The sequence below is a fragment of the Pseudophryne corroboree genome, chromosome 10 (genome assembly GCF_028390025.1).
Source record: "Pseudophryne corroboree isolate aPseCor3 chromosome 10, aPseCor3.hap2, whole genome shotgun sequence".
Taxonomy (NCBI): Eukaryota; Metazoa; Chordata; class Amphibia; order Anura; family Myobatrachidae; genus Pseudophryne; species Pseudophryne corroboree.
Window position 1 is genome coordinate 291,900,154 of NC_086453.1, and position 15,284 is coordinate 291,915,437.

General features: G+C 46.5%; 1 protein-coding gene across 3 annotated transcripts in view; it reads right to left on the reverse strand.

Annotated features, from left to right (window-relative positions):
• LOC134966547 (uncharacterized oxidoreductase YrbE-like) overlaps nucleotides 1-8,485 on the reverse strand; it is an 84,599-nt gene extending 76,114 nt beyond the window's left edge. For 2 of the 3 annotated variants that reach the window (XM_063943375.1, XM_063943373.1), the window contains exon 1: nucleotides 7,309-8,483. In XM_063943375.1, coding sequence (XP_063799445.1) covers nucleotides 7,309-7,553 — 245 coding nt within the window. In that variant the 5' untranslated portion in view covers nucleotides 7,554-8,483. Of the gene's footprint in view, nucleotides 1-7,308 lie in introns of all 3 variants that reach the window. The other variant, XM_063943374.1, reaches the window with a different exon arrangement.
• Between the last annotated feature and the right edge of the window lie 6,799 nt (nucleotides 8,486-15,284).

Sequence of the window (15,284 nt, forward strand, 5' to 3'; positions counted from 1 at the left end):
CATAAGCACTTTCCTATCTATACTTTTCTCTTTAAAAACACCATGTTCCACAAACTGTTTTTCCTCATAGCACTTCATGGTATGCTCTATAAAATTACATCGTCCTTCACTATTCCTGTTATGTATCGCTCTGTACACATTGCAGCCTCATTAATCCATTCCCCTCTTATTAACACTCATGAGCTTTTAACCTATCTATGCACACTAACTGTCACATCCTCTACCTGTCACCATACGAAACTATCACACACCTCCCCCAACTATACCTATCTCTCTCTTCTTCTGCTTCTACTAGCTGGTGACATATGCCCAAATCCAGGTCCCATCCACATACCACGCTCACATTCAGCTGATTCACAACAGAATATAAAACCAACAAACCTTATCAACATCACATGTCTCCCATCTACCTCCAAGACACTAAAATGTGCTTTATGGAATGCACGCTCTGTTTGCAACAAATTAACAGCTATTCATGACCTTTTCATAGCAAAAAAATTCAATATGCTAGCCATAACAGAAACATGGCTCACACAATCAGACACTGCCTCCCCTGCAGCACTGTCACATGGTGGCCTCCACTCCCCCCCCCAGACCTGGTAACATTAAAGGAGGTGGTGTTGGAATATTACTGTCCAAATCTTACACGCACATCATTTTACCACCTGTTTCCTCACTCACATTTACATCCTTTGAAGTACACTCTATTAGGATTTTCTCCCCTTTCCCTCTGCGTGTTGCAGCTATCGCCCACCTGGGCAACCCAAGAAGTTTCTGGAAGATTTTTCTGCTTGGCTCCCTCACTTTCTATCCTCTGACATCTCCACCATCATTATGGGCGATTTCAATCTCTCTATTGACCGTCCACAATCTCCCCATGCCTCTAAACTACTCTCTCTAACCTCCTCTCTTGGCCTCTCCCAATGGACTGACTCCCCTACTCATCAGGGGGGCCACTGCCTTGATCTTGTATTCACCAGACTATGCTGTTTCTGAACTCACTAACACTCCTTTACCTCTCTCTGATCACAACCTTATCACCTGCATGCTCTCCTCAATTACTTCAAACTCAATGTCCATAAAGTCTACAAGGACACCTCTTACCCGCAGAAATATTAACGCTATTAATTTTCAACAACTATCTACCTTTCTGAAACCACTGCTCTCACCAATTTCTACATTCACCTCTCCAGAGACTGCTGTGTCACACCTTAACCAAACTCTAGAAACAGAACTTGATGAAGTGGCTCCAGCTACCCATCACACTCCACATAGACTTAGATGTCAACCGTAGCACTCTAAATACACTAGACACTTACAAAAACTCTCACGTAAAGTTGAACGCCAGTGGCGTAAATCTCGTAGTTCAAGTGACTTTCTCACATATAAGACCACCTACCACTCTTATCGTAATGCTCTGGACACTGCCAAACAAACATATTTTCAATCTCTCATCTCTGCTCAAGCCTCTAACCCCAAGCGACTTTTTAATACATTTAAATCACTTCTTGTCCCTCCATCACCTAACCCACCAGCCACTGTCAGTGCGCAAGATCTTGCTTCCTATTTCAAGGACAAGATTGACAAGATCCGAAATGAAATGGTATGCTCTTCCACAGCAAGTGACCTGCTCAATTCCCTGCCTGAACCCTCTAACACCTTCTCTTCCTTTGATCCTACAAATGAAGATGAAGTATCTGCACTCTTTTCATCTGCCTACTCTAATACCTCTCCCCTTGACTCTATACCCTCACAAATTAGTAAAGCTCTGTCTACTGTGCTCATCCCAGCCTTAACGAAAATCTGTAATCTCTCCCTGTCTACTGGTATCTTTCCTTCTCTATACAAGCATGCAGTGATTACTCCCATTCTGAAAAAACAAAACTCTGACCCGAACTCACTCTCTAACTATCGTCCCATCTCTCAGCTCCCATGCCCCTCCAAGCTACTTGAGAGACTAGCCTACACTCGCTTCACACACTTTCTCAACTCTCACAGCCGACTGGACCCACTTCAGTCAGGATTTCGTGCCCAACACTCCACAGAAAAAGCACTGACTAAAGTAGTGAATGATTTGGTCACTGCTATATCTAAAGGACATTACTCTCTACTTATTCTCCTTGATCTCTCTGCTGCTTTTGACACTGTTGACCACTCTCTTCTCATACAAACACTACAATACCTAGGTATTCAGGATACAGCCCTTTCTTGGTTCTCATCCTACCTATCTAATCGCTCCTTCAGTGTTCGTTTCTCTGATTCCACCTCTCCTTCGCTACCTCTCTCAGTTGGAGTACCGCAAGGCTCAGTCCTAGGTCCTCTGCTTTTCTCTATCTATACCACATCTCTTGGCAAACTAATCAACTCTTTCGGATTTCAGTACCATCTGTATGCGGATGATACTCAAATCTACCTATCCTCCCCTGATTTGTCACCATCTGTATTGGGCCGTGTCACTGAATGCCTTTCTGCCATTTCATCTTGGATGACATCTCGCCACCTCAAACTTAATATTTCCAAAACAGAATTAATTATATTTTCACCAGCCAATAGTAGTTCCAACCTGATATCTCTATCACTGTTGAGAACTCGGCAATCATCCCTACCCCACAAGCTCGCTGCCTAGGTGTCATTCTTGACTTTGAACTGTCCTTTGTTACCCACATTCAATCTGTCTCAAGATCATGTTACATACATCTAAGAAACATATCCAAAATACGACCATATCTTACACAAGACACAGCAAAAACTCTAATCCATGCTCTCATTATCTCCCGCATTGATTATTGTAATAGTCTCCTGACCGGTTTTCCCAAACATAGGCTCTCACCACTACAATCCATTTTGAATGCAGCTGCGAGGCTAATCTTCCTTGCCAGACGTTCATCGTCTGCAGATCCGCTCTGTCAGTCCCTCCATTGGTTACCGGTATTCTACCGTATTAAATATAAAATACTTTTACTCACATACAAGGCTATTAACCAAACTGCACCAACATACATCTCTTCACTCATCTCAAAATATCTCCCTACCCGACCTCTCCGCTCTGCACAAGATCTACGTCTCTCATCCACACCCATTACTTGTTCACACTCAAAATCACAGGACTTTATCCGGGCTTCACCCACTCTGTGGAATGCCCTCCCACGCACAGTAAGACTCGCCTCTAGTCTCCAAACCTTTAAATGTTCCCTTAAAACTCACCTCTTCAGACAAGCCTATCAAATTCCAGACCCACCCACATAACCTTCAGTGCTTCCCTATCTAATTACATCCTCTGTAGAGTATTCATAAAATCACATATCTTGTCTTTCTTTAGTCTCACACCCTCCTGACACTTGGCCAACTTTGTGGGGTATCATCATACAACCCATTAAGAACCTAGCAATCTGGTGGACCATTATGCAATAGGTAGCATCAATCCTTGTGTATCTAAGCCTATTTCCCTATAGATTGTAAGCTTGCGAGCAGGGCCTTCCTACCTTTATATGTTTGTTTTTACCCAGTTTTGTTCTATTACTGTTGTTCTAATTGTAAAGCGCAACTGAATATGCTGCGCTATATAAGAAACTGTTAATAAATAATAAATAAATATACCCCGAAGTCACTTCTATCAATCTCTAAACTATACTTAGACCCCACTAACTGTTTGATCAAGATCCTCATCACATCCAAGTGATCTGATAAATGCACCTGTGCTCCATCAGGCACTCATATGTAACATTTTTGCAGAGTAGATATATTTTCAATAGTTTAAATTATTAAATTAGATTTGAAATTGGCTCAAAATGCAGCATACACTAAAAGTCCCAAAACTTTCATCCGTTTAACCGGGGGACATCGGGACTTGAAGCAGCAGTTTCAGAACAGCGTAGTAATGCCTTAATCAAAATAACTTTTTTATTTGGTCTTAAAGCTACAAAAAGTTTGAGTCATTTTCTTAACATCACCATTTATACAAAAGTTGCAGTAGGGCAATTCAGGCGGGGGCCAAAAATGCAGAAAATAAACACTTTGTGGCCAATTCAATTGTTTTACTCCACGGCTACCACTAGGAGGCACAAAACGGAACAATTCATTTGTTGTTATGTTTAGACGCCCGTTAGCCGCGCGGATGACACCACTTCTCGCAGCTACCTGAGTTGCGAGAGGAAATGTGTGCTAAGTCAGAACTTTCGGCATCCAAAGCAGGACTTTAGCCGGGTTTAGCAGTTTTATGAAGCTAAACCCTGTCTGCTTGGGCGCAACTTGTGCGGTATGCACGGGCGCCCACACACAATTGAAGTCTGACAATTGTTTGGACGTCAATACTTTACCATTTAGGTGGAGGTAAAAAAAACAGATGTCAAAACAACTGAATCAGCCCCTTTAGCTTCAAAAACTTGTGTCACTATTATTTTTTTACAAGTATTAAGTAGTGTTTACTGTGGCCATACCATGCAAACTATAGACACGTACATAGGCGTTGCCAAGCATTAACTTTTTAGCTCTCTACTATCCTGGAAAACCTTTTTTTTATAAATGTTAAAAGAGCGGTATATGTTCAATTTGCCGGCTGTCGGGATCCCGGCGTTTAGGATACCGATGCCGGAACCTGACAGCTGGCAACGCAGGCAGCCAGAATACCGGCGCAACAGGGCTATTCCCACTTGTGGGTGTCCACGACTGAGCCCACAGCGCGAACAGTGTAGCAAGCTCGCAAGGGGACTCTTTGCGCTCACCCCGCTGCAGGGATACTGGCAGCCAGGATGCCGCTGTCAGTATATTGTCGGCCCGCATCTCAGCCGCTGGTAAATCCTACTGAACCCAAAAAACCATCTGGGTTATAACCGCCTTTAACAAATTATCATGGTGATATTGCAAGGACAAAGCTAAACAATAGGCCTAGAGAGATGCACCAGAGACATGAATCAGGGATTCCTACAATACCCTGCTATTAGGTCTGCAGTAGCTGCTGGCTTGTTAATTACGAACATCTGGTTTATCCTAAAACTACTGCTGCCGGGCAGTAGCCAAATCATCATCAGAAATGGTAGAACATTTCTTAAGGTTCAACTTTTTGAAAAAAAAGTCACCTTTCCAAGCCCTGGCTGGGTTCATTCTTGTAGGAAGTCACAAAAATATTATTTTATGAACAAACAAAAAAAAAATGTGAAAAGTTTAATTAGCAAAATCACAGGCAGCATAAAGATTCCAGGGATTTTATAAACCTAAATTAAAAATATCTTTAGCTAAAAAAAACAAAAAAACCCTACTAATAGGATTTTCAGCTACAGAATATGTAACTGTTACATGAGGCTATCAGATATGAATATATCTTACATAAAGCTGGAAGTCTTTTATCCGAAGCACAACAGACCGTCTGCCTTTAGGTGTACTGAAAAGCAGTTTGCATCTTTTAATTTGCAATATCAGAGGACATAAAACAGCTCTGTTCTGTCAATGTGCTCCTGTGTTGTTACATATCAGGACAACATTAATTATTGCTTTTTAAAATTCAGCAAATAGTCTGTGAAAAGTAATCTCCAATCGGCAGGGAACCCGTGAATCTGTTCCAAGTCTGACCTGCTCCCATTGCACCCCTGACTTGGGACAGACTTTGTAGAGTTGTACTGTATATATTAAGAATACAGAAGACTGAAGCTAATCTTCACAAAAAGAGTATCCCAGTAACTTCACTGGAACCATATCTTCTGGTTAACGTGGAATGGTTTGGTCTGAATACAGATTGCCATTTGTGGCAAAAATTAAACCGTCATCTCCCTCATACCATAACATCAAGCATGGTGATGGATGGGTGATGATCTGTGGTTGTTATGCTGCCACAGATCTTGGGACGCTCTGCAATCATTCAGTAAACCATTAGCTCTGTTATATTTCATATGTCACATCATCTGTTAAGACTACAGAAGCTTAGCATAGCCATAAACTGGATGATGCAACACATGAAGACCCTAGGCCAGTGATGGGGAACCTTGGCACTCCAGCTGTAGTTGAACTACACATCCCAGCATGCCCTGCTACCATTTTGCTATTTGGCCATGCTAAAACTGTAGCAAGGCATGCTGGGATGTGTAGTTCAACAACAGCTGGAGTGCCAAAGGTTCCCCATCAACGCCCCTAGGCACATCCACCCAATTCACGCAGCCATTACAAAACCTAGGTTATTTTTCAGCCACAGTCTAGCTCTCAACAGGACTTTGAAGCAGTGGTGGTAGGCAGAGAGCTGTGTAAAAACAAATGCCCCGTTAGATGGTCTCCAGCAAAAGTCCTCAAGTATAAATTTAAGAGTGACCGCCTCACAGAGAAAACATAAAATGTGTCATGTTGTCACAAGAATACGTTGGTCAAATTTTAGGACTCAATGAGGTCTAGATCATTGTTGATTATCTCCTATATATTAGCCCAGATCTGACTAATTTCCTAACACTGGGCATGGCTAGGAGCTCTCATTGGGTTAGCGGCAGGTCTATCACACCCAGCCCACAGCTGATTGGATGAGAAACGCCCTCCTACACAGGTTACATCCAATGGGAGGCTCTGCCCTTTGGCTGCTGTGTGTTCCCTGGACTCCACTCAGCTGCAGAGGGACTCACCGTCGGGGGGAAGCTGTGGTGCCTGGCCCGGGCACAGGAGCCTTCACCGCCTGCTGCAGGAAGCACCAACAAAGGTAAGCAGCTTAGCTGCTTCCAGGAGAAGCATTACTCGCCCCTTCCCCACTCGCAGCACCTACGCAACCACCCCTCCCCCACCCGTGGTGGCTCAGGACTCTCTCCCCAACCCGCGCCCCTCCACCACCGTGGCACCCCTGCAACCACCCCTCCCCCACACGCGGCAACCCCGCCCCTCCCCCATCTGTGGCACCCCTGCAACCACCCCTCCCCCACCTGTGGTGGCTCAGGACTGACTCCCTCCCCCACCCGCGGCACCACTGCACCCGCCACTCTCCCAACCACAGCACTTACTAGGTGACTCATCGTGCCCTGGTCACGCCGTCGCAAGGGGCTACAGCCCCTTAACCATCGCACGCCCTTTGTCCGTGCAATATTTAACCACTCATAAAATTATGATTGGAGGTGATACTCCATATAATAAAAATATTGCACAGGGCGTGCAAGGGTTAAGGGGTCGTAGCCCCTTGCGACAATGTGAAGGGCGCCATGAATCATCTAGTGTACAAGCAGATTTCAGGGATACATCTTACATATGTATGTGTGCTTTAATAGTAGCCATTTTATAGTTTGTTATTGTCAACCAGGTCTGCAGCAAACAGAGCATCATGGACCATTATGGAATAAGCATACTTACACTAAAAGAGGGGCTCTGTTCCAGTGTTGTTTGATCAGCCTCCGGTTCCTGTAATGCCTTCCGGAAGCCAGGTGCTCCAAAATGCGGTCCCTCCTCACCCGCATAGGCAGCTCGCAAGACTTGCAGTACAGAGTCTCCATGACAGAGGTCTCCCCGGTGTCATTGTGCTCAATCAAATGTCTCCTGACCGCCAAGTCAGTGAACTCTGCCGCATAATCGTGCAGCGTCTTCTTTTTCCGGCCCATGTTAGGACAACAAAGTTTAGGAGGAAAAAAAGTTTAACCTTGTGTTCGAAAGCAGGCTGAGAAGCACTTGCCTGTAGAGACTGACAATGCAGCCGGACGTTGCGTTCGCATGCCGAGGTGGCAGGGGATTGGCTAAAACAACACTTCAACCTTGGCTTTGAACTTACACCAAACTCTCTAAATAAACAACCTTTACACGACTCGTATGCAGGGGCGTCACTGCCGCCAAGGACTCCTTGTTCTTATTTCGTAGAAAATCATTAAAAAATCACCAATAAAAATGAGAAGTGATTTCCTTCTCACCTGTGATCTTTTCTTCCACAATACAGTACTGTAGCTGAAATTATATTTACTATCAATAAAATTAAGACACTTTATTCAACTCCGAACAAGTTCATAAAACAGATCCCGCCATAAGGCTACAAAAGAGGCATAAACTGTGGGTAAATAATATCGTAATTCAAAGTATTACTTTTAAATAACAAATTTTTTGGTTTAAAACCACTAAAAATATATATATATATTACTAATAGGTTATCTTTACTTAATAGGGAGCTATGGGGATCAGTAGTTTATTCCCCAAGCCCACCATATTGCCCCCAGTCATCCTGTTAGTGAGAGGGATGTGACAGAGGGGCCTGTATACAGCAATCAGCTGGGCACAGAGGCCAGGGAGGGCCCCCAGTGCTGTATACATACATAAAGGGGAGTATATATAGCCCTACGGTTACACAGGGCTCTCTCCCGGCGCTCAGGCCCCCCGTGCAGCCGCCTATGTCTTCCCCCGTACACAGCTGCCTCTCCCGGTATCCCACCAGCCACTTCCACCGTCCAGAGCACTTGGATCTAGCCTCAACCCCTTCAGCTGCCGGCCTGGGGGAAACGGAGCGAAGCCGGAAGCAGGCGAGGGTCATAGAGAGTACGGAGAGGACTACTCAGCAAGTTACATTAGCGAGTGGCATCTAGTGGTGGGTGACGATATTACATAGGCTCTTTATTAATTTTGGTTTCATTTATATTATTATATTATTTGTTTATTTATTTCTTTATTACTAGTTATTTATATAGCGCACACATATTCCCCAGCGCTTTATAGAGACTATTTACCCATTTACATCAGTCCCTGTCGCAGTGGAGCTTACACTCTATATTCTCTACCACAGTGCCGTAACTAGACATTTTAGCGCTGTGTGCAAGAAACGGCATCGGCGCCTCCCCCCCTTAACGCAAACCGGCGGCAGTGCTTCACGGGAAAGGGATGTGGCCACAAAATAATACCAATTCATATAACAGTGCACAGTAGTCTCCATTATTCAAATTACCCCGCACAGTAGTTCCACTACACCAGGTAGAGCCCCTTTTACACCTTACGGCAGACAGTATCCCATTTTTACACATTACGACAGACAGCGTCCTCTTTTTACACATTACGCCAAACAGTGTCTCCTTTTTTACACATTACGGCAGACAGCGTGCCCTTTTTACACATTACGGCAGACAGCGTCCCCTTTTTTTACACATTACGGCAGACAGCATCCCCTTTTTTCACATTACGGCAGACAGAGTCCCCTTTTTTTACACATTACGGCAGACCGCGTCCCCTATTTTACACAATACGGCAAACAGCGTCCCCTTTTTTACACAATACGGCAGACAGCGTCCCCTTTTTTACACATTATGGCAGACAGCGTCCCCTTTTTTACACATTACGGCAGACAGCGTCCCCTTTTTTACACATTACGGCAGACGGCGTGCCCTTTTTACATATTACGGCAGACAGCGTCCCCCTTTTTACACATTACGGCAGACAGCGTCCCCCTTTTTACACATTACGGCTGACAGCGTCCCCCTCTTTACACATTACGGCAGACAGCGTCCCCCTTTTTTACACATTACGGCAGACAGAGTCCCCTTTTTACACATTACGACAGACAGCGTCCCCCTTTTACACGTTACGGCAGACAGCGTCTCCTTTTTTACACATTACGGCAGAGAGCGTCCCCCTTTTTACACATTACGGCAGAGAGCGTCCCCCTTTTACACGTTACGGCAGACAGCGTCCCCTTTTACACATTACAGCAGAGTCCCCCTTTTACACATTATGGCAGTCAGAGTCCCCCTTTAACACAGTATGGCAGACAGCATCCCCCTTACACCCCTTCCCCTCCTACCCTTCACGGGGACACGGACGGGCGGGTGGCGGCTTCAGCAGCAGGAGTCTTGTGGGCGGCAGCGGCTTCCGAATTGCAGGGGAGTCAGGCCGGGCTGCCGCTGGGCCATTGAGAAGGCTGCCTGTCACACAGACGCAGCAGCGGCTTGAAAACTTCCTCTGAACTTGAAGCTGCCCGCCCGCCCGCCGGCAGCTTCAGCTGGACACAGGCGGGCGGGCGGGCGGCGGCGGCTTCAAGTTCAGAGGAAGTTGCGGAACACAGGTGGACGGGTGGGGCGGCCTCAGCGGGACACGGTTGTGACCAGGCGGGCGGGCGGCGGCTTCAGAGGGACAGGGGCGGGCGGCGCCGCCATCAGCGGGACACAGTCGGTGCCGCCTTCAGCAGTCTGGGCTCAGAGCTAGCAGGTGTGATGCCCGATGGTGCGCCCTCAGTGCATTTGCGCTGTGGGCAAGGCATCATCAGCACACACCTAGTTATGGCTCTGCTCTACCACACGTAAGAGCACACACATTCACACTAGGGTTAATTTTTGTCAGGAGCAAATTAACCTACCATTGTATTTTTGGATTTTGGGAGAAAGCTGGAGCAAGTACAGGGAAAATATATAAACTCCTAACAGTTAGGGCTGTGGTGAAAATCAAACCCATGACCTCAGTGCTGTGAGTCCGTATTTACACCATCCGTACTGCCCTGATTATTATTTGAAGATATGATTATATGATGTATCTTTAACACAGATCTTTTCACTACAGATCACCGCGGGAAGGGCACAGCACAGCATTTAAAATTCTTTTTCCTAAAAATGAGAGTTTTTGTTTTTTACATATTTTCGTTTCTTTTCTTTTTTTTGTCAAATAACTATGCACAGTGGTTCCCAAACTTTCTTGAACCACGGCGCTCTAGAGTATCAGAATTTTTTTTGCGGTACCCAGTGCAAAAAGTTTCTTATTAAGAAATGAAAAAAAATAAGATTTTAAACCTACCTGTAAATCTTTTTATCCTAGTCCGTAGAGGATGCTGGGGACTCCGTAAGGACCATGGGGTATAGACAGGCTCCGCAGGAGACATGGGCACCTATAAAGAACTTTTAGTATAAGCGTGCACTGGCTCCTCCCCCCCCCCCGCCCCTCCCCCAGACCTCAGTTAGAGAAACCGTGCCCAGAGGAGATGGACAATATGAGGAAAGGATTTTGTTAATCTAAGGGCAAGATTCATACCAGCCCACACCAATCATACCATATAACCTGGAAAATACGCAACCAGTTAACAGTATGAACAAAAAACAGTATCAGTCAAAGATCGATTCCAACTGTAACATAACCCTTATGTAAGCAACAACTATATACAAGTCTTGCAGATTTAGTCCGCACTGGGACGGGCGCCCAGCATCCTCTACGGACTAGGAGAAAAAGATTTACCGGTAGGTTTCAAATCTTATTTTCTCTTACGTCCTAGAGGATGCTGGGGACTCCGTAAGGACCATGGGGTTTATACCAAAGCTCCAAACCGGGCGGGAGAGTGCGGATGATTCTGCAGCACCGACTGAGCAAACGCAAGGTCCTCATCAGCCAGGGTATCAAACTTGTAGAAATTTGCAAAAGTGTTTGAACCCGACCAAGTAGCTGTTCGGCAAAGCTGTAATGCCGAGACGCCTCGGGCAGCCGCCCAAGAAGAGCCCACCTTCCTAGTGGAATGGGCCTTTACCGAATTTGGTAACGGCAATCCAGCCGTAGAATGAGCCTGCTGAATCGTGTTACAGATCCAGCGAGCAATAGTCTGCTTAGAAGCAGTAGCGCCAACCTTGTTGGCTGCATACAGGACAAAAACAGAGCCTCTGTTTTCCTAACTCTAGCCGTCCTGGCTACATAAATTTTTAAGGCCCTGACTACATCCAGGGACTTGGAGTCCTCCAAGTCCCCCGTAGCCACAGGCACCACAATAGGTTGGTTCATATGAAATGAAGAAACCACCTAAGGCAAAAATTGAGGACGAGTCCTCAACTCCGCTCTATCCACATGGAAAATCAAATAGGGGCTCTTGTGGGACAAGGCCGCCAATTCGGACACCCGCCTTGCAGATGCCAAGGCCAATAACATGACCACCTTCCACGTGAGAAATTTTAATTCAACCGTTTGAAGAGGTTCAAACCAGTGAGATTTTAGGAAACTTAACACCACGTTAAGGTCCCACGGTGCCACTGAGGGCACAAAGGGGGGCTGGATGTGCAGCACTCCCTTCACAAACGTCTGGACTTCTGGGAGAGAAGCCAATTCCTTCTGGAAGAATATAGATAGGGACGAAATCTGTACCTTAATGGAGCATTACTTCAGGCCCATATCCACTCCTGTCTGTAGAAAGTGGAGAAATCTTCCGTAGGAGCATTCTTGGCTTCACACCAAGATACATACTTCCTCCAGATACGGTGATAATGTTTTGCCGTCACCTCCTTCCTAGCCTTTATCAGAGTAGGGATGACTTCCTCCGGAATACCTTTCCCAGCTAGGATTCGGTGTTCAACCGCCATGCCGTCAAACGTAACCGCGGTAAGTTTTGGAACACGCAGGGCCCCTGCTGTAACAGGTCCTACCTGAGAGGAAGAGGCCACGGATCTTCTGTGAGCATTTCCTGAAGATCTGAGTACCAGGCCCTTCGAGGCCAATCTGGAACAATGAGTATTGTCTGCACTCTTTTTCTTCTTATGATTCTCAATATTTTTGAGATGAGAGGAAGAGGTGGGAACACATAGACGTACTGAAACACCCATGGTGTCACCAGGGCGTCCACCGCTACTGCCTGAGGGTCCCGTGACCTGGCACAATACCTCCAAAGCTTCTTGTTGAGGCGTGACGCCATCATGTCTATTTGAGGAATTCCCCAAAGACTTGTTATCTCTGCAAAAACTTCTTGATGAAGTCCCCAGTCTGCTTCCCAGTTGTCCACTCCTGGAATGAAGACAGCTGACAGAGCGCTTACGTGATTTTCCGCCCAGCGAAGAATTCTGGTGGCTTCTGCCATTGCCACTCTGCTCCTTGTCCCGCCTTGGCGGTTTACATGAGCCACGGCTGTGACGTTGTCTGATTGAATCAGAACCGGTAGGTCGTGAAGAAGATTCTCCGCTTGTCGTAGGCCGTTGTATATGGCCCTCAATTCCAGTATGTTGATGTGTAGACAAGCCTCCTGGCTTGACCATAGTCCCTGAAAATTTCTTCCTTGTGTGACTGCTCCCCATCCTCGGAGGCTCGCGTCCGTGGTCACCAGAACCCAGTCCTGAATGCCGAACCTGCGACCCTCTAGAAGGTGAGCACTCTGCAGCCACCACAGGAGAGACACCCTGGCCCTGGGGGACAGGGTTATTTTCTGATGTATTTGTAGATGGGACCCGGACCACTTGTCCAGAAGGTCCCACTGAAAAGTCCTCGCATGAAACCTGCCGAAGGGGATGGCCTCGTAGGCTGCCACCATTTTTCCCAGAACTCGAGTGCATTGATGAACTGACACTCTTTTTGATTTTAGCAGGTCTCTGACCATGTTCTGGAGGTCCTGGGCTTTTTCCAATGGGAGGAAAACCTTCTTTTGTTCCGTGTCCAGAATCATGCCTAGGAATGATAGCCGAGTCGTTGGAACCAATTGTGACTTTGGCAGATTGAGAATCCAACCGTGCTGTTGCAGCACTCTCAGGGAGAGCGATACGCTCTTCAGAATTGATCTCTCGATCACGCCTTTATCAGGAGATCGTCCAAGTATGGGATAATTGTGACTCCCTGCCTGCGCAGGAGCACCATCATCTCCGCCATCACCTTGGTGAAAATCCTCAGGGCCGTGGAAAGCCCAAATGGCAACGTCTGAAACTGGTAATGACAGTCCTGTACAGCGAATCTCAGGTACTCCTGATGAGGGGGATATATGGGGACATGAAGGTATGCATCCTTTATGTCTAGTGACACCATAAAATCCCTCCCTTCCAGGCTGGATATTACAGCTCGGAGCGATTCCATCTTGAATTTTAACTTTTTCAAGTACAGGTTTAGGGATTTTAGATTTAAAATGGTTCTGACCGAACCATCCGGCTTCGGGACCACGAACAGGGTTGAATAGTACCCTTTTCCCTGTTGGACCAGGGGAACCTTGACAATCACTTGCTGTTGACACAGCTTTTGAATTGCAGCTAACACTACTTCCCTCTCCGGGGGTGAAGCTGGCAAGGCCGACTTGAAAAATCGGCGAGGGGGCACCTCTTAGAATTCCAGCTTGTAGCCTTGGGAAACAATTTCCATCGCCCAAGGATCCACGTCTGAAAGAACCCAGATCTGGCTGAAAAGTCGAAGACGTGCCCCCACTGGTGCGGACTAGTGATGAGCGGATTCGGTTTTACTCGGTTTTACTCGGTTTTACTCGGTTCTCAAAACGGCATCTTATTGGCTCACGGATGTCACGTGTTTTGGATAGCCAATAAGATGCCGTTTTGAGAACCGAGTAAAACCGAGTAAAACCGAGTAAAACCGAACCTCGCTCATCACTAGTGCGGACTCCCTCAGTGGAGCCCCAGCGTCATGCGGTGGATTTTGTAGAAGCCGGGGAGGACTTCTGCTCCTGGGAACTAGCCGAAGCAGGCATTCTCTTTCCTCTACCCTTACCTCTGGCAAGGAAGGAGGAGCCCCGACCTCTTCTGGACTTATGCGACCGAAAGGACTGCATCTGATACTGTGGAGTTATCTTTTGCTGTTGGGGAACAAAAGGTAAAAAGGTAGATTTACCCGCGGTAGCTGTGGAAACCAGGTCCGCGAGCCCATCCCCAAACAACACTTCACCCTTGTAAGGTAAAACCTCCATATGCTTCTTTGAGTCTGCATCACCCGTCCATTGGCGGGTCCATAGAGCTCGTCTCGCAGAAATAGCCATGGCATTGGCTCTGGAACCCAGCAGCCCAACGTCTCTTTGAGCGTCCCTCATATATAAGACTGCGTCTTTAATGTGGGCTAAGGTCAATAAAATGGTATCCCTGTCTAGGGTATTAAGGTCAGCTGACAAGGTATCTGTCCACGCTGCAACTGCACTACACACCCATGCCGATGCTATTGCCGGTCTGAGCAAAGCACCTGTATGCGCATAAATAGACTTTAAAGTAGTTTCCTGTCTGCAATCAGCAGGATCCTTGAGGGCTGCCGTGTCCGGAGACGGTAGCGCCACCTTCTTGGACAGGCGTGTTAAAGCCTTGTCCACCCTGGGAGAGGATTCCCAACGTACCCTGTCCTGTGCAGGGAAAGGATACGCCATAAGAACCCTTTTGGGAATCTGCAGTTTTTTATCTGGAGTTTCCCAAGCCTATTCAAATAACTCGTTAAGCTTATAGGATGGGGGAAAGGTTACCTCAGGTTTCTTTTCCTTATACATGCGCGCTCTCATGTCAGGGACAGAGGGGTCATCCGTGATATGAAAAATATCTTTTATTGCAATAATCATATACTGAATACTTTTTGCCACCCTTGGGTGTAATTTTGCATCATCGTAGTCGACACTGGAGTCAGAATCCGTGTCGGTACCAGTGTCTGCTATTTGGGAT